Source organism: Panicum hallii, chromosome 1 (assembly GCF_002211085.1).
Source record: "Panicum hallii strain FIL2 chromosome 1, PHallii_v3.1, whole genome shotgun sequence".
NCBI classification, from domain to species: Eukaryota; Viridiplantae; Streptophyta; class Magnoliopsida; order Poales; family Poaceae; genus Panicum; species Panicum hallii.
The window spans coordinates 57,891,914-57,915,083 of NC_038042.1; the positions used below are offsets into that span (position 1 = coordinate 57,891,914).

The following is a 23,170-nucleotide window of genomic DNA, read 5'->3' on the forward strand; positions in this document are numbered from 1 at the left end:
ACACACGCAAAAGCAATTGTGCTCTGTTCTAACAAATAACAACTCGATTTGACATTGTGGTGATTTTCCGCACACACCAGTTCATTTAATCTTTATTGTTGCTTTGAGTTGAAAACACCTTTTACAGAGGTATAAAACAGTAAATTACCAATGCTCCACACGCTTGACTTAGCAAACAAGCCAAAGGTACTAGTTGATACTCATTTACAACGCTAAAAAGAGATAAATTCCCAGCAGAGAACAACATCGCAAACCAAGAACTCACTGCTGAATGTGTTTCAGATGCAACACAACATCGTTGTTATGGACAAGCTCGCTGCAAAACTGTACCCAAGCGCAGAAGTGACTTCACCACCGGCTCCTCTGCATCTATATGATCGCGGAGAAGAGGATCTGGTTGGCATCTTTTGCCTTGTCCTCCCCTACGAGGATGACGAGTTGAATCACCACCGGCTCCCAATCCACCATGAATCCCCAGCAAGCATCATCACGCAACCCAACCGAAAAAAAAAATGCAGAGGAGCCTACCTGTGATGGGACTCACGTGAGCTGTCCACTCGTCGATCACCGCGTTGAGGCTATTGTGGGCGGCCTCGTCGACGTCGGACAAGGAGGGCAGCCCGGACGCGGCGAGCAGCCGCTGCGTCGTGCTGCGCTGCGCCATCAGGCTCATGTGTATCCGATCGATCAATTCCTGCGCAGAGAGCAAGCCCAGCATCAGCGGGTCAATCGCAGGGACCTAGACGAAAGCGAAGCCACGGATTTGAGAAATGATTTTTGCTCGAACAATTCGGATTTGGGATTTAGGGTTCAGGGGAGCGCTACCTGCTTCTGGGTGAGGAGGTCGCGGCAGAGCTCCTTAAGCGCGGCCACCTCCTCCTGCACCCGCTTCACCCGCGCCACCAGCTTCGCCGGGTTCGCCTGCAACCGCCGCCGCAGATCCCGTCAGCCGCGCGCCGGAAGGAGCGTTAGGGAGGAGGGCGAGAATACTGACATGGTCGGGGTAGGAGGCGCGGAACTCGAGGTCGAGGCGGCGCTGCACGTCGGCGAGGGCGGCGCTGGCATCGGCGAGCGTGGACAGGATGTCGTTCACCGCCGGGTGGTGCCGCGGCCGCCGCCCGCTCGGATCCGCCATCTCAACGTATTTTTCCTGCCCGCCGCGCGCCGCTTGATTTTGAATCGGAATGGGGGGCAGCGGGAAAGGCGTCTTCAGTGGTCAGTCCCAGCACGTGACATGGCCCAGTCTTCAGTCCCAGCACATGGCACCGTCTTCAGACATGCTCCATTTCCACAATTTTTTTTGAAGGAATCCATTTCCACAAATTTTGAGCAAGTATATAGTTCGCTGAGGAACTAAAATCATCCACAAACAAACCCCAAATGTCCGATTGAATTTTAGATCTAAGAGTCAGGTGACAACCATGAATGACTCTAACCCACAGCCATCAGCATCAACAATCCAACACTAATTAGAGCTGGGAAACTCAATAGGAAGCTTTCTTCAGTTCCATCTGCATATGCTATACAGCTGGGATTACCAAGTACGCAGGGCGTAAAATGATAACACAGCTTTCTTTACAGATTACATAGTTCAACAAGCCTAATTTATCAAAAAATAACTATTAAGATGTTGAGTCAACAGTACATTCACAAAGGGAAACAAAAATTATGGGCAAGTTGCGGAAACGGCGAAATGTTAACGACGTATCTCTCTTGGCATCTCTTTTATTGACACTTCGAGTTGTTCTTCCCAAGATTCTTTGCAGCAAAAAAAAACAGGATGAAACAAGGGCACCATGACGGACGTTCTGGAAAATCTTCAAAATTCCAAGTTCCAAAGATCATGGAATGCCACTAGAAGAACTGCAGAAGCACTCTGCAGATACTAGCAACCATGAAATGGGTCAAAAAAGGCAATTAACTCTCTATCCAAAATGGCAGCATCTCGGATTGCATTAATATGCTTTATTGAGAAGATAGGCTCGTCTGTTTAAGAATTAAAATTTCAGACTTAGCTGGCTATCTGAGAATGTTGTATTTTCCTCAGCCTGCGACCTCAACAGCCTCTACCTCTCCATCGCTGTAGTCAGCCCAGGATTTGGGTTGCCCGGTTGCAATTAACTCTTCAGTAACATCTTTCGCTGCCACTGCTTCTTCTGCAACTTCAGGAGCTGTGGTCTGCTCAGGCTCCACTTCTCCATCTTTACTTTCTGTGTGGCTTGTGTCGTCTGTGGTCTGCGTTTCACCCCCAGCCTCAACATTGATTCCGCTAGATGCATCATTTCCTTCAGAATTGGTCTGGCCACATTCAGAAACTTGTGGGGATGCAGTTACCGGTGATTCTACAGTACTATCTGGAGAGGACGGAAGGCCCTGTGGGGAAGATGGAATACCACCTGGTGATGTTAAAGGACCATTTGGAGATGCTGGATGTCCATTAGGACTACGAGATTGGCCTGGTACAAACTCTGGAGCATTAGGGTTCATAACTCTGGGGGCAGATGTATTTGTTTCTGTAGGTGCTTCACCACTTGGCAACACAGGCTTGTTACGAGGTCCCCGGTGCCCCGATCTGTTGTAACCTCCAGCCAGACGCGGACCATAAGGGACCCTTGCTGTTGCAGATTGGTGAGGGTGCTTACGGTGAGGGACTGACAAGATAGGGGGTACATTAGCTGGTGATGGCAATAGTCCTCCGTGTTCTCTAAAACCTGGTACAGCCATTGAACCAAAAGCTGGTACGGTGGATGGATTGAATGGAGCCGCCGCAGCAGAAAGTTTACTGGTTGTCTCTTTCTTTTCACTCTCAGACGGTGAAGATTTCTCATTTTCCCCTCCACTTGACAGTTGTTCTGGTGTATCCTCTCCTACATCTCTTTCATCATCATTGGAGGAAGAATCGTTTGCCTCAATTACAGTTTGCGCTTCCACATTTGGAGCGTCAGGGTCAGTTTGTGTTGCAGATGATGTGACTGAGGCAGCAAGATCTGTGGTCTTTTTCACTACAGATATCTCTGTTGCATCTGAGGTCTTTTTGTGTTCTGGCTCTGGTTGAGAACCAGCAAAAACATCAGTTTGCTCAGATTTACCTCCATCTGTTGATTTTGATACTTGGGAAGTATCACCCTTTTGCGACACTTCTGTTGCTCCATCTTTCTCTCCAGAAGGGTGACCATTGCGTTCTTTTGGAGGCTTAGCACTCTCAACACTTGCACCTTGGTCAATTGTATCCTTTTCTTCTGTATGTACCTCACTCAATGCTTTGACAAGAGTTCCTGGTGCAGCTATTGCCACTTCCTTGTATGAAAGTGACTTCCTTACAGTTTGACTAGCAGGTGCTGTGGATTGTATCACCTTGGCAGTAGCTGCAGTAATGGCAGGGCTTGCTGGCTTGGAGTTGGGATTGGAAGAATTCTCACCACTGCTTGATGAGACAGCAGGGCTAACTGCTTTGGAATTGAAGCTTGAATTCTTCGCTAATTTCTTTGCAAGAGGACTAGATGCAACAGGAGCTACAGTCTCATTTGGTGCAACTCGAGGGGAAGAGAAGTTGGATGGAACCCTTCCTTTGTATCTTCCATTCTCACTGTGAAATACATTAGTATTGAGTTTCGCCAGATTTGGCTTCCTTGTGCCTGAACCAGTTTTGCGGCTCCCTGTGGATCGTCCCTTTGGAACAGCTGCTTGCCACCCCTCATCAGATGTGTACTCTTCAATGAAATCATCTTGAGGTATGTGGATTGTAGTGTCACTTGGTATTTCATCTTTCACTTTCACATGCTCAACAAAGGTTCCATTCTCTTTAACTCCAGAGTCTTCCTTCTCAGTTAATAAATTATCATTGTTAGGTAGAGGGCTTCTTTGATCTTCATCGTCAACCAGGTCAGATGGGTTTTGCCCAGTGCGGCCTTTGATCTGTGATTCATAATGCGCATATATGAGAATGACCATTGGAGGAATATAAATGCAATATGCTCTCAATGGAAGCCTGAAGATACCTTAGCACGGGCTTGTTTCTTTTGCATTTCCTTAGCCTTGAGCTCATCATCTGGATTGATATAATCTAATAGATCTGATACACTGACAAAGAAAAAGGATGATCAGCACTCAAGTAGCAAATGATATACTAAGCACACCATTCCATAAATATAAAGGCATTTTCTCTTGTTTATGCACTGCCTCTGACAGTATCAAGATAAAGGAAATATCCATCAGTTTAGAACAAATCACTTATAAAATCAATCCTAACATTTATAAGATTAATTTTTCATTAGCAAATAACAAACTACTCCACACTTTTGCAGCCTCTTCAATGAAAATATTTGGTGAACACAATCAATAACAAGCTCTACCTCAGATGTCCTCTGCTTGCTATTGAAGCATCAGGCTTTGGAGTACCATTACGTGCTGCTTCCTGCTGCTCTAGTGCCTTAGACTCAAAGTATTCCAACCAAGCAGCAGCATCCTGTGGAACATATGGTTATTAGGTTACCTTGTTGCAGCAAGAAAGGCAAATCATTGACTGGTATTGATGGATATGTGGAAGAACACATAATCAGGAAGCAATTTTTTCTGCTTACCTGGGTTCGAAGATCTTCTGATCCAAGCTTTGCTTGAAGTATTCTTAAAGTAGTCTTTTCATGTTGGACGCTCAACGAGTATGCTTCCATTAAAGACAAAGCAATAGCAATAGCATGATAACTAGCTGCAGTCTGTCATTAAAACATAGAGGCATAAGATGACCTTTTAGTGGAAAGCTTGTTTAAATCATGGAAGTTTGCTCTAAATGGTAGAAAGAACACATCAAAGCTTATGTGCGATATCAATAGAGTGTGCAACTGTGTATGCATGAGAGCACAATACATAGTGGCACACTGGCACTGCACTGGAGGAGGTTGAGTTGCCCACCTGTATGTGATCAGCACCAAGCAAACGTTGGTTGCATTTTAGAGCTTCGTGCAGGTAACGAAGTGCAACGTGGACATTACCCAACCCTTCTTCCATCATTGCGACATTGATGTAAGTTGCAGCAGTGTTAGGATGAGAAGGGCCACATGTGAGGTGCAAAAGATATAGAGCACGATTCACATATCTGAAATGCAACAACCAATACATAAATTAGTTGAAACATAAACATGGTAAATGAAACAGACACCATAGGTAAGTGGGAAAACATAAAACTACAATCCCACCCACCATCTATTATGTAAGCTTAAGTTAGATGACACCGTGAACTTACTTTAGGGCCAGTTCTGTATGCTGCAGGCGATAGTAGAAAACAGCAAGATCTCCATAGCTTTTCATTGTATCTGGGTGGTCAAGTCCAAGTTCCCTCTCATTAATATCTAAAGCCTTCTGTTGATAGATAGCTGCCTGGTTGAAAGAGCATCAACATTGATAGAGTTAAGCCTTCACAATATGGGATAGAACAATATTACAGTGCATAAATAATTAAACACCTGACAAGGGCATGTCTACTCCAGGTAACTCAGAGAAGTAACATTATTGCATTGACTAAAGTAGAGAAACTTACAAGCTACAAATTAAAATTCTATATGATTATCCTGTTTTAAGTGTTGCCAAAATATGATTATAGATTCAAACACAGTACATGTCTAGGGTTCAGAGAAAATTTCATGACCAACTAGCAGTATCTGCAAACATCATAGTTCTTCTGTAACAAAAATTGACCAATATTGCAGAACATTGAATACTACTAGAGAAAACTAACAGTGAAGTCCTAAAAAGAATATACCTGGTTGAAATCGCCAGTATGATAAAGCACTACTGCAAGAAGGCTGTATGCTCCTGCGGTCATTCGGTGATATGGGCCACAAACAGCAACTAGTTTTGCAAGAGCCTGCATGGTCAACAAAAATGTGCAGATTAGTACGAAGGAAACCTAATGAAGCATCACTAAAGAATTCATCACAAATGGATGCAATAGCAAGACAATGATTGTATACCTTTGTGCCATAGTTAACAGCATCCTCAAGTTTTCCTTTATCGAGGAAAGTCTTGGATGACTCCAGCAGGGTGCGGCCATCAGCCGATGAGCATGCAACATGCTGCAGATAAAAGAACAAATGGTTGTTGTCCATGAGTTCTCTAGGAATTTCTTATTCGGCCATCTTTTTTAGAAATTAAAAGGTTACCTTGTAGATAGGAACGACACCGATAATATCCGACTTTCTGAATGGATGTGGCATATCCATGTCATAATCTTTGGTTACTAACTCAAGTCCTACCTAAATTGCAAGAGTTATTATCCAAATCATGGTTCCGGAGTGAACAAGTATAATATAAAATGTTGAACCGAAATGAAATATAAAACTACAGCACAAAGGTTACCTTATGGCAGAGACCACGTAGAATGGCATATTTTCTTAGATCAAGTGAATATTCATCTTTCCACTTCCATTCAAATCTCTTTATTAGAAAGACCTCCAGCCACCTTTTCCTGAGATTATGATCCTCTCCACAATTGCCATTGTTTTCTTCTGGGAATGGTCCCAGCAAAATGTTTAAACATGATGCAATTGAGTCAGCCATGTCATTTACATCATCAACTGCTGCAATAACAGCCCGAAGTATGTGCTTAAATGCTCGAACTACCATCTCATGTATACACAAGGACTGTATGTGTGGGAGCTTATCAGAAAGTTCAACCTGAAACATGGCAAAACAAAATAACATCTCGGTTATCATGTATGAGAGGTTTCTTATTATCTTATTTGTTCGAATGAATTAACATTCTTTTTTCTATGACTCAAAAACAAATCTTGAACAAAATCATAGTATGTACCACTCGTCCCAGTGACCGCATCTGAAGGCCCCTAGTGTGCATAAAATCTGTCAGTGTCCTTCCATCAACAGGGGAAAGCTCAAGTGAACCAAAGTCTGCTACCTGATAACACAGAAGGATGACAACAGGTTACAGTGTAACTCAAAACACGTTTTTGATTGCTGCAAGATATATATGTTACCAATTTTGGCAGGGCAGTGTCATCATAATACTTGTGTGCCATCTCAATCAATTCGTCCAGTGACTGCACATAGAAGCATCAAATTAGAAAAGCATAATGTAACAATAAAGAATGGGAGGAGCATGTTGATGGACATAAGCCCTGCCTACCTAAGTACCCTACCATTTTTGGTCCCTGCAGTAACACAAAATCTCTAGATGGGCTAATTCTTTACCATAGTCCATAGGTGAAATTACCAACATGATAAACTGTACTATACAGTTGACACTGAGGGGCTTAGCAATAAAATTGATGGACAAAGAAAATGTAGTGACAGTTGAGTAACAGCAAGGCCACTAGTGACCTAGAGTGGATTTTCATTTGGACATCTATGTGACGTAATATTGGCTAATTACCCCTAAAAAGGTTTAAGAAACCTCAAAAGCCAAAATGACAAGGGAAAAACCTTAGCATGAAGTCCAGTTTCAGATTCCTTTAGCCTTTGGAAAGCTGCTTCTGGAAGCAGTCCCTGAAGAACAGCCTCTTTATCCTCCTTTGCACTGGTAGTGTTGTCAGTATGTGCATTATATGTATTAGGTGAACTGTTTTCTTTTGCATAAGAACCTTTTCCACTCTTGTCATCTGTCTTCTTTTTTATCTCCTTTAACTGACCAAATTGTTTACCCAGGCCCTTTACTGTTGGAACATCCTTAGTCTCATCACTTTTCTTAGTTTCTGTCTTCTCAGAAGCCTGGCTCTGTAGATGTTGTACCCAGCAAGCACCAAGTTCCCATCTGATCGGTCTTGTTACCATTGGAGCCTCACTTTCAAGCTTTTGCAAGCTGTCTGTCAGAATCTTCCGGACAAAATTTTGAGTAGTCTCATTGTCTTGAGGATCACAGCTCTGCAATCGCTGAACTCCTCCAGATGACTGGGCACATGATTTATGGAGCAGCATCCTTAAACTGATACAGGGAAAGGTGGTTATCACATTAGTCTTATCTAAAAAGTATAACAGGACACATAATGAAATGTTTTAAGAGTTGACAGCTATGTACGCCAAAAAGAAAGAAAGAAAGAAAGAAAGAAAGGAAAAGCCACGCAGACAGAGATTATGTAAATTATTAAGATCAATCAGATGGACATATATGTCACGGTTAAGAATTGTCCAATAAAGCATAACAGTATATCTGTACATCACATCAAAGTCCCAGAAACTAACCTATTGACATTAAGAGCATTGCTACCTCCTTCAGGCTGATCTTCAATGTGGATGTCCTGCTGTGCTAGAGAAGTAGTTGTCAGATCAGTATGCACTGGAACTTGGACAACAGCTGTATACCCACAATGCTTTACAATGACCACACCAAGAGTAGCAGTGTCCTGTAAACCGATACTGCAACTTCAGTACTTGACAAAATGCAAATGAAGGTAGAAATGTAAAAGGTTGTGCAGATGGAATTCTTACATGTACTGTTGCACTCTCGTCAGCAGTGATGCCTTTCAACAAGTTTCTCTGAGCAAGCTCATCAGAAGACATTCCTGGAGCCTGACTTCCATCCAACTTAACATCTAACTTGGAACTTGCGTCTGCTTTGTCCTTTGTGATCGCTATTTTCATATCACCAACTTGCTCTGTGTGCAAGACTGGACCTGTGGTGCCATTTGCTATTTCGTGTGAACTTGTATGGTTGGAAATCAGTTGCTGAATAGATGCAACAGCTTTGAGGACGGCAACATCTACAAATAAACTGTGGAGTATGAAAGCCTTTCTGTCTCTGACTTGCCTCTCCTCAGCTGTTTTGCAAGGCATTGCAGCAAGGATGGCAAATTCTTTCACCCATGGTCTATGGTCATGCTTTCCGTCTCTTCCTTGACCTCCACCATTGCCACCCCAAGTTTCATCTTCAGTTGGAAGAGGTGGGAACACTGATGGTGAATCGGCTACAACAGGAGGAACCACCCAGGTGTTTGATCGGAACCCATAAGGAAGATTTCCAAACTGAAATTAAATGCAGTAAAAAGGTGAACTTCAGTCTCGGGATTAACGGCAGTGACCGTTCTGAACATTGGGTTAATGCAAAAACAATAACCATACATAGATTCAATACATAAAAATAAATCCCACCTTGTTGTGCTCGACAAATGCCTTCATCAGAGCCTTGTAAGCCTGCCGATTGTAAACACATTTTCATGTCAATAAGCAGACATCCATAAACAACCAGGTCATATAAGATTTAATGTTTCTTACTCCATCAAATGCACGGCTTGTCTGCTGCAGTAGTCCAACAAGGGAGCGGCTGATGAGTGCACGCTTTCCTGCAGGGTAGAATCCTGCTTGGGATGCCACAATCGTCACTGGTTTCCCATTACAAACTCTTACCTGCACAGAAGAAGTCAAGTAAACAGATTCAAGTTAGCCCAGTGTTGTTCCTTGGAAAAGTAGTCCAAAAACCCAAATTATACATGATCAAGCAAACACACATATGCAGGTGCAGTTAGCACCTTCTCTGACCAATATACATCAGCCCTCATAACGGAATACTCCTACGTCCTAAGACACGTATAATCTACTTAACAAACATCAGTTCTCTCAGCAAGTTGGTATCTGTGCCGATACAATTAAACTATTTTAAAATTAACTACATGATAAACTTTATGTAGCAAACGCACATCGATCTGGAAGAAGTCATCCTCTCTCTTGTCATGAACGAATGGGCGCGTCGATCTCCGAATATCTGCATCCAATCACATTCTATTCAGAAAACGGAAAAGAGGTCCTGTATGCGACTCAAGCCTACTCAATTCTGAATAAAATGTTCTCCGAAACAAAAGCAAAAGCGAAAGAGTGGCACGGCACTCACAATGCAGAGGCGGCGTGAGGTGCGAGAACGTGAAGAAGTCGTAAAACTGCCCCAGCTTCGGCGGCGGGTACATGGGCTCCTCACCGCCTCCTCCGCCGCCGGGCGCCGTCTTCCCGGGCGACTCGGGCTTGGCAGCCTCTGCCGCGGCCGCGGCCGCATTGGGGGAAGCGGGCTTCTGGTCGGGCTTCTTCGCGCCGAACGCGGTGGTGCAGGCGACGATGTCGAGCAGCCGCCGCACGTGCGCGACGGCGAGCTCCTCCGTGTAGTCCTCTGCACACGACGGCGAGATGCGGATCAGCGGTTGCTCGCATTCTGCGTTTTGGCCCTCGGAGAATCGGGTATCTGCGGCTCTTACCTTCGACGATGCTGAGGTGGCAGGGCTTGAGGGAGGCGACCTCCACCGTGTCCTTGAGCTGGGCCCCACGGACCTGCATTGCGCGCGGAGAAACGAATGCGACGGTCAGCTTCGCGAATCTCGAGGCGGATTTGAGCCGCTAGGGATGGGCTTGGGCCCGGGGGCTTTACCTCGTGGGACAGAGAATAACTGGTGAGATGGCATGTGTCCACGTGGACGGCCAGGAGCTTCCGGATGTCGAGGATCCTGTCCGTTGACATGCCCTGCAGACGGCAACGGGCAATGCTTTTTATTAGTAAGTAGAAATGCAGTAAAATGGACCGAACAAAGAATCCTTTTTTTTTTCTTTTCATGCATAGAATATATTTATTTTATCATGTACGTATAGATTAAGTGGACAAAGCGTCAGTTTTAGAAAAACAAAAAGTTGACAGAGTTTAATTTGCTCCTCTCAAATTAGGCTTATCTACCATTATGCTCACAGCCTGACACTGAAACTGCCTTAATTCTTCAGTTAGGTACTGAAACAACGCAAAACACTCTGCACATATATTTTCAGCACATTCTGAACAAAGTGCCCTTGCGCACGTGCTCTTTATTCTGAAGAGTGTTAGTATGCACATGAACTCCATGCATGTGTGCTTACTGATGATTGCAGATTTGCAGTCACGGGTAGCCGATAACCGTATCTAAACTGGAGTGGCAACAAGAGAAAGAACGTTCATGACAGAAGCGTTGTCATCCCTGTATATATGTGCCCGCAGCAAAACACACGAACATATGCAGAACGGGCGCATACACTCTCTGCACAATACGTTTGTGATTCCCTGCAGTAAAATTCTTGCAGGAACAAGGATAAGGCCGTCTCACCTTGAGCGTGAGCTGCGTGTAGTCCGGCGTCTCGACGGTGACGTCCAGCACGGTGGGCAACACTGCGGCAAGCCGGCAAGGGTTCCATCAGTTCCACACAATCGAATCAACATTATCAGACGCACACAAAACAAACATCGTTAAACTTGCAGATGACTTCTCTCCATCAGCAAAATCACAATTCGAAATTCTGAATACCATTCCTTCACACGATGAAAAGAATCAAACAGTTTGGATTGGGCATGTATAGTTCGCTGCACCTTTCTCCTCTTTCTTCTTCTTGTCGCCCTTGGCCTTGGGCTTGGCCTTCCCTGCCTTGGGCGCCATCTCCGCCGCCCCAAGCTAACCGAGCTCCGCGCTGCAAGCCTCGCACCCTTATCGCAAACAATTACAAACACCGGAGGAGCACGGCTAGTAAGGTGCCCTTGGCATTGCAGCGATGAGCTAGGCTGCAGAGTCGTTAGCCTGGAAGGAGGAGAGATAGCGAGCGAGCGAGAGGGGCAGTGGAGAGGTAGAGAGAGGATAAGGTGTGCTTATGGGGATATATAGTTGTAGGTAGCTACCAGTATTAGCTAAGCTAGGTGAGCAGCTAGCTTGCACCGCTCCTACTAAACCTCAAGCCTGAAAGGATTCTGCAGAATGAGAAGAGGACAGGACCAGAAGATAACGAATACTACTCCTGCTGCTGGAATGGATGGAGAGGTTATACCAAAGCAGTGTTTACATTTATCTCCAAGCACAAAGTCTTAGTGGCCTAACTATGAATTTTAGTTACTTTGCCAGTAAAGGCTCCTTTTTTCTATATACTATATATACCGTGACCAGTGTTTCTGAATTTTTGAGAAAGCGATGCAGTTATCCGACCAACTCATGGCGCAGGAGTATCCACCTGCACTTTTTCTTTTACGGCCTCCGGTTAGGCTCTAGAAGGCTGGCGGGCGGGCGAGATTTTTGTACTTCGTGAGGATTTTTCATTAGCTGCGAGACATGAATATCGTGAGCCACAGAAATGCTGGTCCAGTCCTGTTTGCAAATCCGGTCTCAGAGAAACAAACACTGAATTCTTCAGAGTTCTATTGTGCCCTGCAAACTGCGAGCGTGCAGTGACCTCTGTGGCTCTGTCCTTGGTAAACTCGAACCGCTATGAGAGCAAAGGAAACATGCAAACCTTCACCTGCTGAATATTCAGACTTTCTTTTTTGGAGGAGTGATTATTCAGACTAAGTTCCTGAATTTTCTGACAATTTCAAATGGTGACAAGCACAGCAGTACTAGCGCCCGCAGTTCTCTGTTGCGTTTTGAACCCGGTGAGGATAAACCGACCAGTAGTGCAGAAATGGGAGGGCAGGCGGGTGATAAGTGATAGCCAGTAGCGCGGAGCCGGGTTGTACTTGTAGGCTTGCGCGTTTGCTGACTGCTGAGAGCAACGGCTGCGGTGGTGGCCTTGGCGGGGCGCGCGGGGGCAACCAATGGCCAGCGGCAGCCCCCTCATGGCCTCATCCTGTCGTCCCCGCCCACCTCCGCATCTCCCTATCGCGCGCGGCCAATCCCAGCGCCCGCAGCATTCCTTCGTCGTCCCCCTTCCTATCTGCTGGCTGCTGCTGCCCCGCTGCCCCCACAAGGCGCAAGGCCTATCTCGCCGAGGCCCCGCGGCCACACGTTTGTCACCGCGCCACTCGCCACGGTTTTTGACGGCACCCGGTCGGTGAGGGACACGGGGTTTGGAGGGGTGGCGTTGCAACAACTCGCTCTCAGTTCGCGACGCCGTGCGCACGGTGCGATCTGGAACCGAGCGTTTTCTGGCAAGTGGTGTGGGGACGACGAGCGCAGCGCCCGTGCTGGCATTGGCATGTGAGCTGGGCACTGGGCAGTGGCGAGTCGGAAACGGCATTGCCTGTCCGTAAAAACTGCGCCTTCTGCCAGAAAGCTTCGCTAATGGCACCACTGCTCTCGGTCTCCTGGGGACACATTTGGAAGAATCGCAATGCAAGAGCCTTTCGCCGGGCCAAGTTTACCCTCCAGCGCAGGTGCTTCTTGCAGCTGCTCAAGATCTCAGCCATGGCAGGTGAGAGATCCTGTGCAGAGATAAGTCTCCGTGTGCGGAGCGAGCGTTTGTGTGGTGTATCCATAAATTTTTCACAAATCTGAGGATGTAAACTTCATTCTTGATCAATGCAACGTTCAGGTCGGCTAACACCTATGGTACAGTTCCTTGGGGGGAAAAAAGGAGCTACGCTAGTGGCATGTGCTTGCATGCTCTCACTCCCTGTTTCTTTCTTTCTTTTTTTAATCCATCAATTTGCTCATTGTCCTAACCTTTTCACAGCCGTACAAGCAAAGCGACGGCCAAGGATCAACCTTGCTGCAGCCATACAAAAGAAACTCCAGGCAGGAAAGCTCTCTACACCAGCGAAAACGCGAGAGTACTCATGAGTGGATCCAATTCTAGAGGGACTGCAGCCTTGTGGGCCTGGCACCCATAGCCGCGGGCCTCAAATCTGGGGACGGCCCAAAGCCACACACGGATCTGTGGTCCATGCCGTTTCACTCTCCCGAGGGGCACAGTCGCGTGGCATTCACGCAGACGCAGCTGGCTGCTCAGTCTCCTGCTCGCATCACACCGCCGGTGCCCACCGCTTCCTTCGCCGCTTCAGTTGCAATCGCCAAGTCGCAACAATCTACGGCACCACCTACCGCGCGCAGCGGCAACCAGCCCGATCCCCTTTCCCTTCGCCCCACCGCACCGAGCGGCACGATGGCGACGGAGCTGACGGCGGCGCAGCTGCGGGCGTACGACGGCACCGACCCATCCAAGCCGATCTACGTCTCCATCCGCGGCAAGGTCTATGACGTCACCTCCGGCCGCAGCTTCTACGGGCCCGGCGGCGCCTACGCCATCTTCGCCGGCCACGAGGCCAGCCGCGCCCTCGGCAAGATGTCCAAGGACGAGGCCGACGTCTCCGGCGACCTCTCCGGCCTCACCGATAAGGAGCTCGGCGTCCTCGCTGACTGGGAGACCAAGTTCCAGGCCAAGTACCCCGTCGTCGCCCGCCTCGTCGACGCCTGAACTCGAAATGTGAAGTCAAAACCCCCCATCAGCGGCGACCACCACCACCTCGGCAAGTATCAGTGTAACTGTATCCTACCTCTTGTAGCCTTGTGCTTGCTACATTAGCTACCAAATAATCTCAAGGATGTATGTTCCTGCTACATAACTCTCTGCATTTGGTATCTGTCAGGATGTATGTGCTTGTTTGCTGTGTAATTGCATGACCAATAATCTGATTGAAAGATTGGGGTTGGTTTAAGTATTGGGATCAGTGGCTTTGCAATTGCAAGATTTTCATATGCAATTGGTTCTAAGCTGTAAGGCTTGATTTAACTATATACTTTTGTGGAACCAGTGCTCAATATCCAACCATAGAAGTGCTGTCCACTTGTCCAGATAGGCGCATTTCGCTGCATCTGGGTTGACAATTTTTTTTTTTTGATAACACAATCAGATAAGATAGATCAACACAGTCATGGCTAAGTTTACATGCTCTTGTTCTCAACCATCTCAATCCTATTACCCGCTGAGGGCAGTGATAGTGGAATTAGGGTCTGTTTAGTGTTTGGAGATGAAGTTGAGTGCTAAATTTTAGCTCATATTAGCACTCATGCACATGCCAAAGTTTTGAATCTCGGCTAAAGTTTACCCTCCCCCGTTAGCATTCCTGCTAAAGTTTAATACTTTCACCTATTAGCACTTGGATCCAAACGGGGCCTTAGTCAGCGAATTAGTATGCTATTATCTGAAGGGTAGGACTTGCTTGGATGGTTTCAAGTGTAGAGTTGATGTCTTCTTAATTTCCACTTAATTTCTGATGTATTAGGCGATCTCAGGGTTTGCTATGACTTGTAAGGATTCCTGGTCGAAAGTATGCATAATGCCCGCCCGACCAACCATATAGAACCGATGGTCGTCTTCAAATCAGTTCATTTTGCTTTGTGTAGCCTGGCAGTTTTCATCAGGTTGTTTTCCCAGTAGCTAGCATATCACAGACAATTTGAAATAGCCTCCTATTTGGTGATTTTGGGAAGCAGGTTCGTTTCCCAGATTCTGGTGGATGGTTGAAATGTGGTAGCTTAAGCAAGTTCTTGTTGGTTCCGAGTCTTGATATCACATGGGTAGGCATTTTGATCACTGAATCAGAAACAACATGGGTAAACTTCCAATTGCTGCTGTTCGTTCTTGTGGGCAAGAAAACATGATATGACGACTGACGGCCAAAGTTGCAACAAGTTTATCCGCTATCCGTGTCTCTGTGCATATCGCTGATGTTTGTTAGCTTCGAGGCATGAAGTAAGTTTATCACATGCAAGATGAATCCCCTATTCCCTTTCGAGAATACCTGTTGCAGTCTTGCGGACGGGATTATCTTCTGGCACAGCATTTCCATCTGCAGCAGGACACCGTGTACTACTCGCTTCAGATACTTGCCTGCACGGTGTACATTACAGATCAGTCTGATGTCTGCAAATTCTGACACCAGAAAACTCGATTACAATTCGAACCCTTTCAAATTCACACCCAACGCAACTCAAATCTGTCGAGTGTCGACGCCATTCGATTGGCCTGGCATCGTCACGTCTCAAGCTGCAACGGCTGACGACAAGAAAAGCCCGGCTAGCCGGAATTGCAACGACGCCCGTGCAGGACGGCGGAAAGACCGGCACACGCACATCCGGAGATGCCCCCAATTCCAGTTGATCGGCTGGCTCAACACATTTCAGGCCACTGACGAGCCGCACCCACCTAACGCGAGGCCCCACAGCGCACCACCTTTCCGGCTGCCACTGGTCCCACTTGCGCACCTGGACGGCTGCTCGCCTCGCGGGCCCCGCCACTTTATCCACACCATATTCCAGGGGTCCCGTCGCCGACAGGCGGGCCCGGCTCCCCGTCCCCACGTGCCAATCGCACAGCACTGCCTATATCTGGATTCCCACTTCCCTAGGAGCCAGCCAGCCAGCCAGCCAGCCCAGCCCAGCCCGCCTGCCGGCCGAGCCAAACCCCTCGCCGCGCGCCGCCTCGACCGCGTCGTCTCGTGATCTCGCCCGCCTGTCGGATTCCCGTCGAGCTCGAGGTTGAGGGCGGGCTAGGGTATCCGGAGATCCCAATGGTGCAGCTTCCGGGCTCGGGGAAGCGGCGCGCCGAGCCGACCCCGGCGCCTGCCGTCAAGCTGGAGGCGGAGGCGGAGGCGGAGGCGGCGGAGGGTTTCGGCGGCGGAGATGGCCCAGGCCCACCGCACAAGCGCGTCAAAGCAATTCCACCGCCGCCGCCGGTTCAGGTAGATCGGCCGCTTCCGCGTCGCGGATTCTGTTCCATTTATGACAGCCGGTGATGTTACCACCGAATTTGGGTTTAGTTGTCGCGTAGGGGTAAGTGCAGGAAGTATGCGAGATTGAAGGCTACTGTAAGTTTTCGATGCTGCACTTGTTCCGTGTCGTGCGGATGCTCGTGCGAGACAGAAGGTGGGCGCTCTGGAAGGTCTCATTGCCACTCCCGTGCCAGAATCTGGTGAAGTTGCGACAGGTTTTTGTGTTCGGCGTGATGCTGCATTAGCATTATTAGTTCTATGATACGCCGAGTTGCTGAAACAAAGTTAAATGGTTTCAGCCTTTCAGGTCGATACATGGTTTGACTGCTTGAAATCATGATGGTTGCACTGTTGCAGAGTCCTTATCTTGCCTCTAGAGTGGAAGTCTGGAAAACATAAATGTTTCTTATGAAATCAGAGAATGTTTTCACGTCATAAATTTTCCCAGGGCTGTCAGGTCATTTTTATTTGCTGAATTTTGTACAGCTGAAAGAAGTCCTTTATAGGAAATCTACACCACATGGGCACCTTTCAGGGTAGCTACCTGGCCTGTTCCATTAATATCTGCTAGGTTCTTCAGAGATATATCATTGTTCTGAAGTGTTTGAAAAAATCTCTCTTAAGAATGCTAGCTCGCCACATGCTTTTTGTTTAAGTATTTTCGGTTTGTTCATTTAGGGTCGAGACTGCAAAGCCCTTAAATCCATACTCTGTTTACAACATGACTGCAGGACATGTCCTGTGATGTGCTTGATGAACCTAGCCCATTGGGTCTGCGACTACGAAAAAGTCCATCTCTGCTGGATCTGATTCAGATGAAGCTTTCTCAGGCGAAATCTGCTGGTGAACAGTTTGGTGTGCACAACAGTACTTCTGATACACCCAAGAAGAAAGATGTGAAACCTGGAGCTTCCACAGCTGGTGAACGAATGAAAGCTTCAAACTTTCATGCAAATGTTTTGAAAATTGGTAATTGGGAGGTAAGAAATTTCCTATTTTTGCAAGAACATGTGGATTTCATCTTTGTTGTGAAATTGTGATACTATATGTTACTGGAGGAGTGCATATTGGAGCAACTATTTTGTAGCTATCCTGAACAACCCAGTCTAACAGTGAATAATATTTTTGAGCAGTACATTTCACGCTATGAAGGTGATTTGGTGGCAAAGTGCTACTTTGCAAAGCATAAGCTTGTCTGGGAGGTCTTGCATGATGGTCTCAAGAGTAAAATAGAAATTCAGTGGTCAGATATTACTGCTTTGAAGGCAACCTGCCCAGAGAATGAACAAGGGACCTTAGATCTGGTGGTAAGTTCCTGGGAATGGCATATATTGTTATAGTCCTTTGCATACCATTATTAATTCCCCTGACAATTTTCTTTTCTGAAGTTGGCTCGACCACCCCTTTTCTTCAAAGAGACTGATCCTCAGCCAAGAAAACATACACTGTGGCAGGCTGCATCAGATTTCACTGATGGACAGGCAAGCTTAAACAGGTTAAGAGCTGGTTCAAAATGCATTTTTCCATTCTGGAAGGGATACACTACACGCGTGGGGAGTCCATGAGCTATGTGCCTGCTGCTGCTGTTTCTTGAAATTGGTGTTCTTGCCCCTACTTTGCACTGCAATTGTGATCATACCCTCGTTTTCCTTAACTTTGTGATTTTGCCCTTGCTATTCACAAGTCGACGCGATTTTGCCCCTATTCAACGCGATGTTGCCCCTGTTTTGACCGTGGACTAGGGGCAAAATCGCGTTGACTTGTGAATAGTAAGGGCAAAATTACAAAGTTAACAAAAATGAGGGTAAAATCACAATTGCACTGTAAAGTAGGGGCAAGAACACAATTTACTTTTTATATGCATATCTCTTTTAATTACTCCATTCATATTTTTGCCTGCTAGATATTTGCCTTTTTTATTTCCATGAATGCTTTTTGGTAACATGTCTTTCACAACATGCCGACTTCCTCACTATGATTTTTGCTGCCTACCTAAGGAACTAAGTACTAAATGGATCTGAATGCAGGAGGCATACCTTGCAGTGCCACTCAAGTTTGTTAAGCAAGAATTTTGAAAAGCTCATTCAGTGTGATCAGCGGCTATATGAATTGAGCCAACAGCCAGATGCCATATCTGGAACTCCAGATTTTGAACCTAAGCGCTCTATTTTTGAAAATCCAAATGACTCAAAGGACTGCCTTGGTTTTAATGGATTGAAGTATGAACAAGAAGCATCTTTTCCCAAGTTCAATGATCCTGCCTCTCCTTGTGCTTTTTCCTCACTGTCCAAGAATGTTGGACAGCCAATAAGCATAGGTAATCAGTTCTAGCCATACAATCTATATCAGACTGCAAAGCTTCTATAGGTAATGTGTTGCATATGCTACCTTTTGAAATAGTCGCATCTAATGCCAGGGTGTTTACAGGATCTGGTGGTACAGATTTCCAGGGCCGTGATTTTCCTCAAGAACCAAAGAATTGCAATCGGTGGAATCAGCTGAAAGTGCCTGGACTGAGAGCATCCATATCTGTGGAAGATTTGGTTAACCATCTAGGTAACTGCATAGGTGAGCAAAGGAGTGCTGGTGATCCTCCTTTGGCCAATAATGAGGGACAATCCACAGAAGTGCTGGAAGGCCTTGTTCAGTACCTTTTCAGCGACACACAGGGTCTGCCAGCAACGGATGATAAATATTTGATGGCAAGGGTGGACTCCCTGTATTCTTTGCTTGAGAAAGACACAGTATCATCCACCATTCCCAAGCCTGACTGCAGTGATGGTGGCAAGATTGGCGTAATCCAAGTGGATTCTGATGGCTCTAATGAGGAGCTCAACTTATCGCCTGCTAGGAATACTGCAGGGTGCACAGAAATGCCTGTCATCTCCAGACAGGATTCATTTGGGGAGCTGCTGCTGAACCTCCCTCGAATAGCTTCTATTCCACAGTTCTTGTTCAACATACCAGAGGATTCTGATTAATAAAGCATGATCGAGTTCTGGTTCTCATTCCTGGGACCACTGTACAAATTGTAAACATGAGCAATAAGTCAGCAACGCTAGAATGCTGTTTTAGCCCTTCCCCTGTAAATAATTCAGTAGATTGGTCCTGCAGAATTGTCTGCTCATTGGTTCATTCGCTGTGAAAACTCCACATGCAACATTGAAATGACATTATTCACATTTTAATGGACTTCCTTTTTATCTAGTACACTTTCCCTCGTCAAATTCTTTCTGTTTCAAACACTCGACTCGTTACTTGCATAATGTTATAAGCCCTCAGAATGTTAGATACGCCCCCAAGAATATCAATCTCGTATGGGATGTGATAGTGTAGGGCAAAGCTTGTGAGCCTGTGACTCGTGTGATATGCGGAAGTATGTAAACTGACAGCCTCCGTGTAGTGTGTGTTTGTAAGGGTTTTTATACCGTCTTTTCTTTTCTTCTTTATTTAGCTGTCCTGCTTGTTCAAGAAAATATATATATATGTGAAAGCGGCAATGCTGGATCCAGGAAGGCATTGCACAGAAAAAAGAGAGGGGGGGGGGGGGGGGCAAGGACATGTACATGCACTTCCATTCAAATATAATATGTCTCTAGTTTCTCACATACATTTGAAGCCTAGAAAGGAGCAGGTACAATAAACAGGCACCCTTTATCTACAGGAAACAAGCCATGGAATGGAATAGGACAAATGAAATTCTACACAGGATATATCTCTTGGTTACCCTGAAACCGGCACCAGGAGATTCATGGTTTGATATTTCGGGAAATGGACAGTACTATAATGCTTAATCAAAGGAATCTGGAGGTGGAGCTTCTCCTTCCTCATCGAAGCCCTCATTTTCGTCAAGCATGTTCATCAGCATGGACACCTGCTCATGAAGCATAGAGTTCTCCTTCTCTATCTCTGTCCGCTTCTTGCGTTCATCCGCTAGCTGCTTCTGGAGAAGCTCGAGCACGCGGGAGTCTTCCTCTAGCTGCTCGTTCAGTCCATTGATTTCACGGTCCTGCCACACCAATTCCATGGAAATAACTTATGTCAGTCTATAATGCACATTCAGCAACAATAAAATCGCCTACAGTTTACCTTAGGCGGCGCATAAGAACGATACTCATATCACAGAAAAACAGAAGTTTAACATTTCAGGATTTTTCAGCCTGATCATCAAAATCGATGTATTTACTAGGAAAGATAGCATTTGCATGCTGCATGATATCATGGTGGTATGTACAGTCAGACCACTAGAAAGATTATAAACCTTTCTGTTCATTTCTTGGATTGCAATCCTCCTCATGCTCTCCACAACATCAACATTGACGAGCTTGCGCTTCTTGCCAACCAACCACCCCTTGGGATATGATGCGGGCTCAAAGTCAGGTGGTGGAAGCAGCATTTCAGCACTGCGCTTGCCATTGATAGGTTCAAGAGGCTCAAAGAGAGCCTTCCGCTTCTCAGATAAGTTAGCTTTTGGGTCTGGTTGAACATCCTCAGCTGTAGCTATTGTATCTGTTGCATCGTCAATCTTCATGGATTCCCCTTGAGCCTGCTCATTCACTTCTTCAGTAGCATCTTTGTCAGGTTCTTGTTGCAAGCTCCGGCCATTGGCTGGAACATACATATTGTTAGTCAGATCAATTGTCAGTGCACCTCCCCAGTTAAAATCTAATGCACACATCATGATGGAAGTTCATTCATTTTGATAACTGACAAGTTAGCAAGCAGTGGGTTTGGATGAGCTTATGAAGAGCCCAAGGGACATGTTTTTCAGTTCTTGGTTAGATCTCTGCAGTCTTTCAGCGTCTTGCAAGTATACTACACGTATATACCATCCTTGACAAGGAAGCAAAGCAAGAAGGAACTGAAATAGAAGACATAGTAGTATTTCCCAAAAGATATAATGAAGAGCTAATATCATAAGCTGTGAAAGGAAGACAGATACATTGTTTTTATATATTTGTCTGTTAGTAATTCCAAGAGCTGATTTATTTGACCTAAGCAAATCTGTCAACATCACATGTTTTAGAGAACATATTATTGGTCAGTATCAACCAGATCTGGCATCCGATTGACCTGATTAGCGTTCCAATAAGCCGGCCTGCACGAACATGTAATCCAACCCACCTGCTTAATGAAATGCTTGCCTAGGTTCTCGGGAAAAAAAATAATCTGACCCACACGACCATACACATCCAGACATATGCGAAGTATAAAATAATAATATGCAAGATTACCAGATTATTGTAGTTTACCTGATACTTACCAGATCATTCGCAATTTGACTGATGCTGCATTTTTTTTCTTTTGAAAGGGGATCATCTCTGCTTATATTGAAGCAAATGAGGTTTACACATAGTCCCAGCTGGGGTTGCCAGATCACGCTGCAAGATTGTTTATGTGGCCATGCATAGACGACTAGAAGGCTAGAGCGGTGTGGCCATGCACCCATGCCGAGACGACTAGAGGCTAGAACGGTTGTATTTGCCTTGCCTAGGCAGTGGCAAAGAAGAACAGAAACAGACACAGAACAGCCAATGGCACAGAAACCTCATTCCCCAACAGCAAATTACTCCTGCCGCAAAGAGTGCTAACTTGAAGGAATATGATTTCTGCAACATATTCTTGAGACCACTACTAGCTAGCAGTAAGCATAACAGCGACAGCTGCAGGCTTGGGGTCTTGGCGGTAAAGACAAGCAAAGGGAGGCACATCGGTCTTGTTGTGACAAAAAATTTCCACCCAAGTCAGACTGTCAGACCATTTCACGTGAACCACCAAACCGGTGGGCTAGTTATCAGCGGCAGCAGTTAATTACTCCACGGGTGTGATTAACGTGCCCTGTTAACTTGTCCTGCCGCAGCACCACGCGTGTGAGCTGGCGATCATTTATCCCCATACGACATATCTGATATCTCACCGGCACATTCCAGGGCATCAGTACCAAAACTTGTTCTGGTCCCCAAATAAAAGGATCGTAGAGGGAAGCGAAGTAACCAAGATTACTAGTGTTGAGGCGTGAATCTAATTGCTCTATGATTTTCTTTTGGGCAGAATTCGAGAAATTTGCAGAAGAATTGAACTGAAATTAGCCAGCTTTCAAGACGAGAAATAGATAAGGATGGATGAGTCACGAGAAAACAGTTCTTCGGGCAAAAAAAGCACTTGAAATAAACAAGATTTTGTAGGTAGGAATCGGGATAGCAAGCACCTGATCTCCTGGACTTCCAGAAAATCCTGGGGGGATCAGCAGGAGCGGGGTCCTTCATGCCTTGCAGCTCCCCTCCCTGCACCTGCAGCACGAAACAATTGAACCCATCAGCTGCTAAATCCCTGCTTCCTCCTCCTCAAATTTCTCCTCTTTTCTAGGCCTCCATGAGAAACCATGTCAGCGGCCACGGCGACTAATAAACAATCAAAATCTCACCTCTGCTAGCTTCTTGGCTCCAAGCTAGCTCGGTTTCCTTTCTCCCCCGGTTGCCGCGCGCAACTCTCTCCTTCCTCTCGCTCTCTCGCGGCGTCTTCTTGGTTGCGTTATCTGGTGGCTCTGGGGCGAGGGATGGAATGGATGTGTGCTGTTTCTGAGTGCGTGAGGAGGGAGGGTCGCCTTGGAAGACACTCCCGTTTCCTTGGCCGTGTCGTCGTTGGCTTCCGTGGTTTTACTTCTGATGGACGTAACGATGGTGGAGACGGCGTTCTTGGCCCGTCGATTGACGGATCGGGCATCACCTGCCACCAACAAGGCAACAACCAGTA

At 46.2% G+C, this 23,170-nt stretch overlaps 5 protein-coding genes across 6 annotated transcripts; 2 read left to right on the top strand and 3 right to left on the bottom strand.

The window, feature by feature from the left end:
* Positions 1-36: 36 nt before the first annotated feature.
* Positions 37-1,334, bottom strand: LOC112878842. Of its 2 annotated transcripts, XR_003225880.1 has the most exons (5): positions 995-1,334; positions 826-921; positions 529-694; positions 255-422; positions 37-176 (listed from the first exon to the last, which is right to left on the bottom strand). XR_003225880.1 is itself a non-coding variant. In XM_025943073.1 (4 exons), the coding sequence occupies exons 1-4, from the start codon at positions 1,133-1,135 to the stop codon at positions 370-372; spliced, it is 456 nt and encodes a 151-aa protein (XP_025798858.1). In that variant the 5' UTR covers positions 1,136-1,334; the 3' UTR covers positions 37-369. The 2 variants fall into 2 exon arrangements, 1 of the variants encoding a protein (XP_025798858.1); XM_025943073.1 differs by having other exon boundaries at positions 37-422.
* Positions 1,335-1,500: 166 nt separating this feature from the next.
* LOC112878837 (protein TSS) lies at positions 1,501-11,621 on the bottom strand. Its single transcript, XM_025943069.1, has 23 exons — positions 11,315-11,621; positions 11,055-11,116; positions 10,355-10,447; positions 10,185-10,257; positions 9,830-10,099; positions 9,639-9,703; positions 9,217-9,348; positions 9,094-9,135; positions 8,434-8,967; positions 8,188-8,348; positions 7,432-7,930; positions 6,987-7,049; positions 6,806-6,907; positions 6,352-6,669; positions 6,156-6,248; positions 5,967-6,068; positions 5,756-5,860; positions 5,240-5,373; positions 4,909-5,092; positions 4,581-4,712; positions 4,353-4,465; positions 3,999-4,080; positions 1,501-3,915 (listed from the first exon to the last, which is right to left on the bottom strand). The coding sequence occupies exons 1-23, from the start codon at positions 11,379-11,381 to the stop codon at positions 2,044-2,046; spliced, it is 5,298 nt and encodes a 1,765-aa protein (XP_025798854.1). The 5' UTR covers positions 11,382-11,621; the 3' UTR covers positions 1,501-2,043.
* Positions 11,622-13,575: 1,954 nt separating this feature from the next.
* On the top strand, positions 13,576-14,386 carry LOC112895161 (probable steroid-binding protein 3). The gene has a single exon (XM_025963069.1). The coding sequence runs from the start codon at positions 13,591-13,593 to the stop codon at positions 14,119-14,121; it is 531 nt and encodes a 176-aa protein (XP_025818854.1). The 5' UTR covers positions 13,576-13,590; the 3' UTR covers positions 14,122-14,386.
* Positions 14,387-16,082: 1,696 nt separating this feature from the next.
* LOC112895160 lies at positions 16,083-19,624 on the top strand. The gene is made up of 6 exons (XM_025963055.1): positions 16,083-16,387; positions 17,149-17,397; positions 17,551-17,724; positions 17,806-17,912; positions 18,445-18,734; positions 18,845-19,624. Exons 1-6 carry the CDS (start codon positions 16,217-16,219, stop codon positions 19,396-19,398), a joined length of 1,545 nt encoding a protein of 514 aa, XP_025818840.1. The 5' UTR covers positions 16,083-16,216; the 3' UTR covers positions 19,399-19,624.
* Positions 19,625-19,967: 343 nt separating this feature from the next.
* LOC112903165 (protein HEADING DATE REPRESSOR 1) lies at positions 19,968-23,085 on the bottom strand. Its single transcript, XM_025972387.1, has 4 exons — positions 22,842-23,085; positions 22,626-22,707; positions 20,679-21,025; positions 19,968-20,426 (listed from the first exon to the last, which is right to left on the bottom strand). The coding sequence occupies exons 2-4, from the start codon at positions 22,681-22,683 to the stop codon at positions 20,208-20,210; spliced, it is 624 nt and encodes a 207-aa protein (XP_025828172.1). The 5' UTR covers positions 22,684-22,707; positions 22,842-23,085; the 3' UTR covers positions 19,968-20,207.
* Positions 23,086-23,170: the final 85 nt, after the last annotated feature.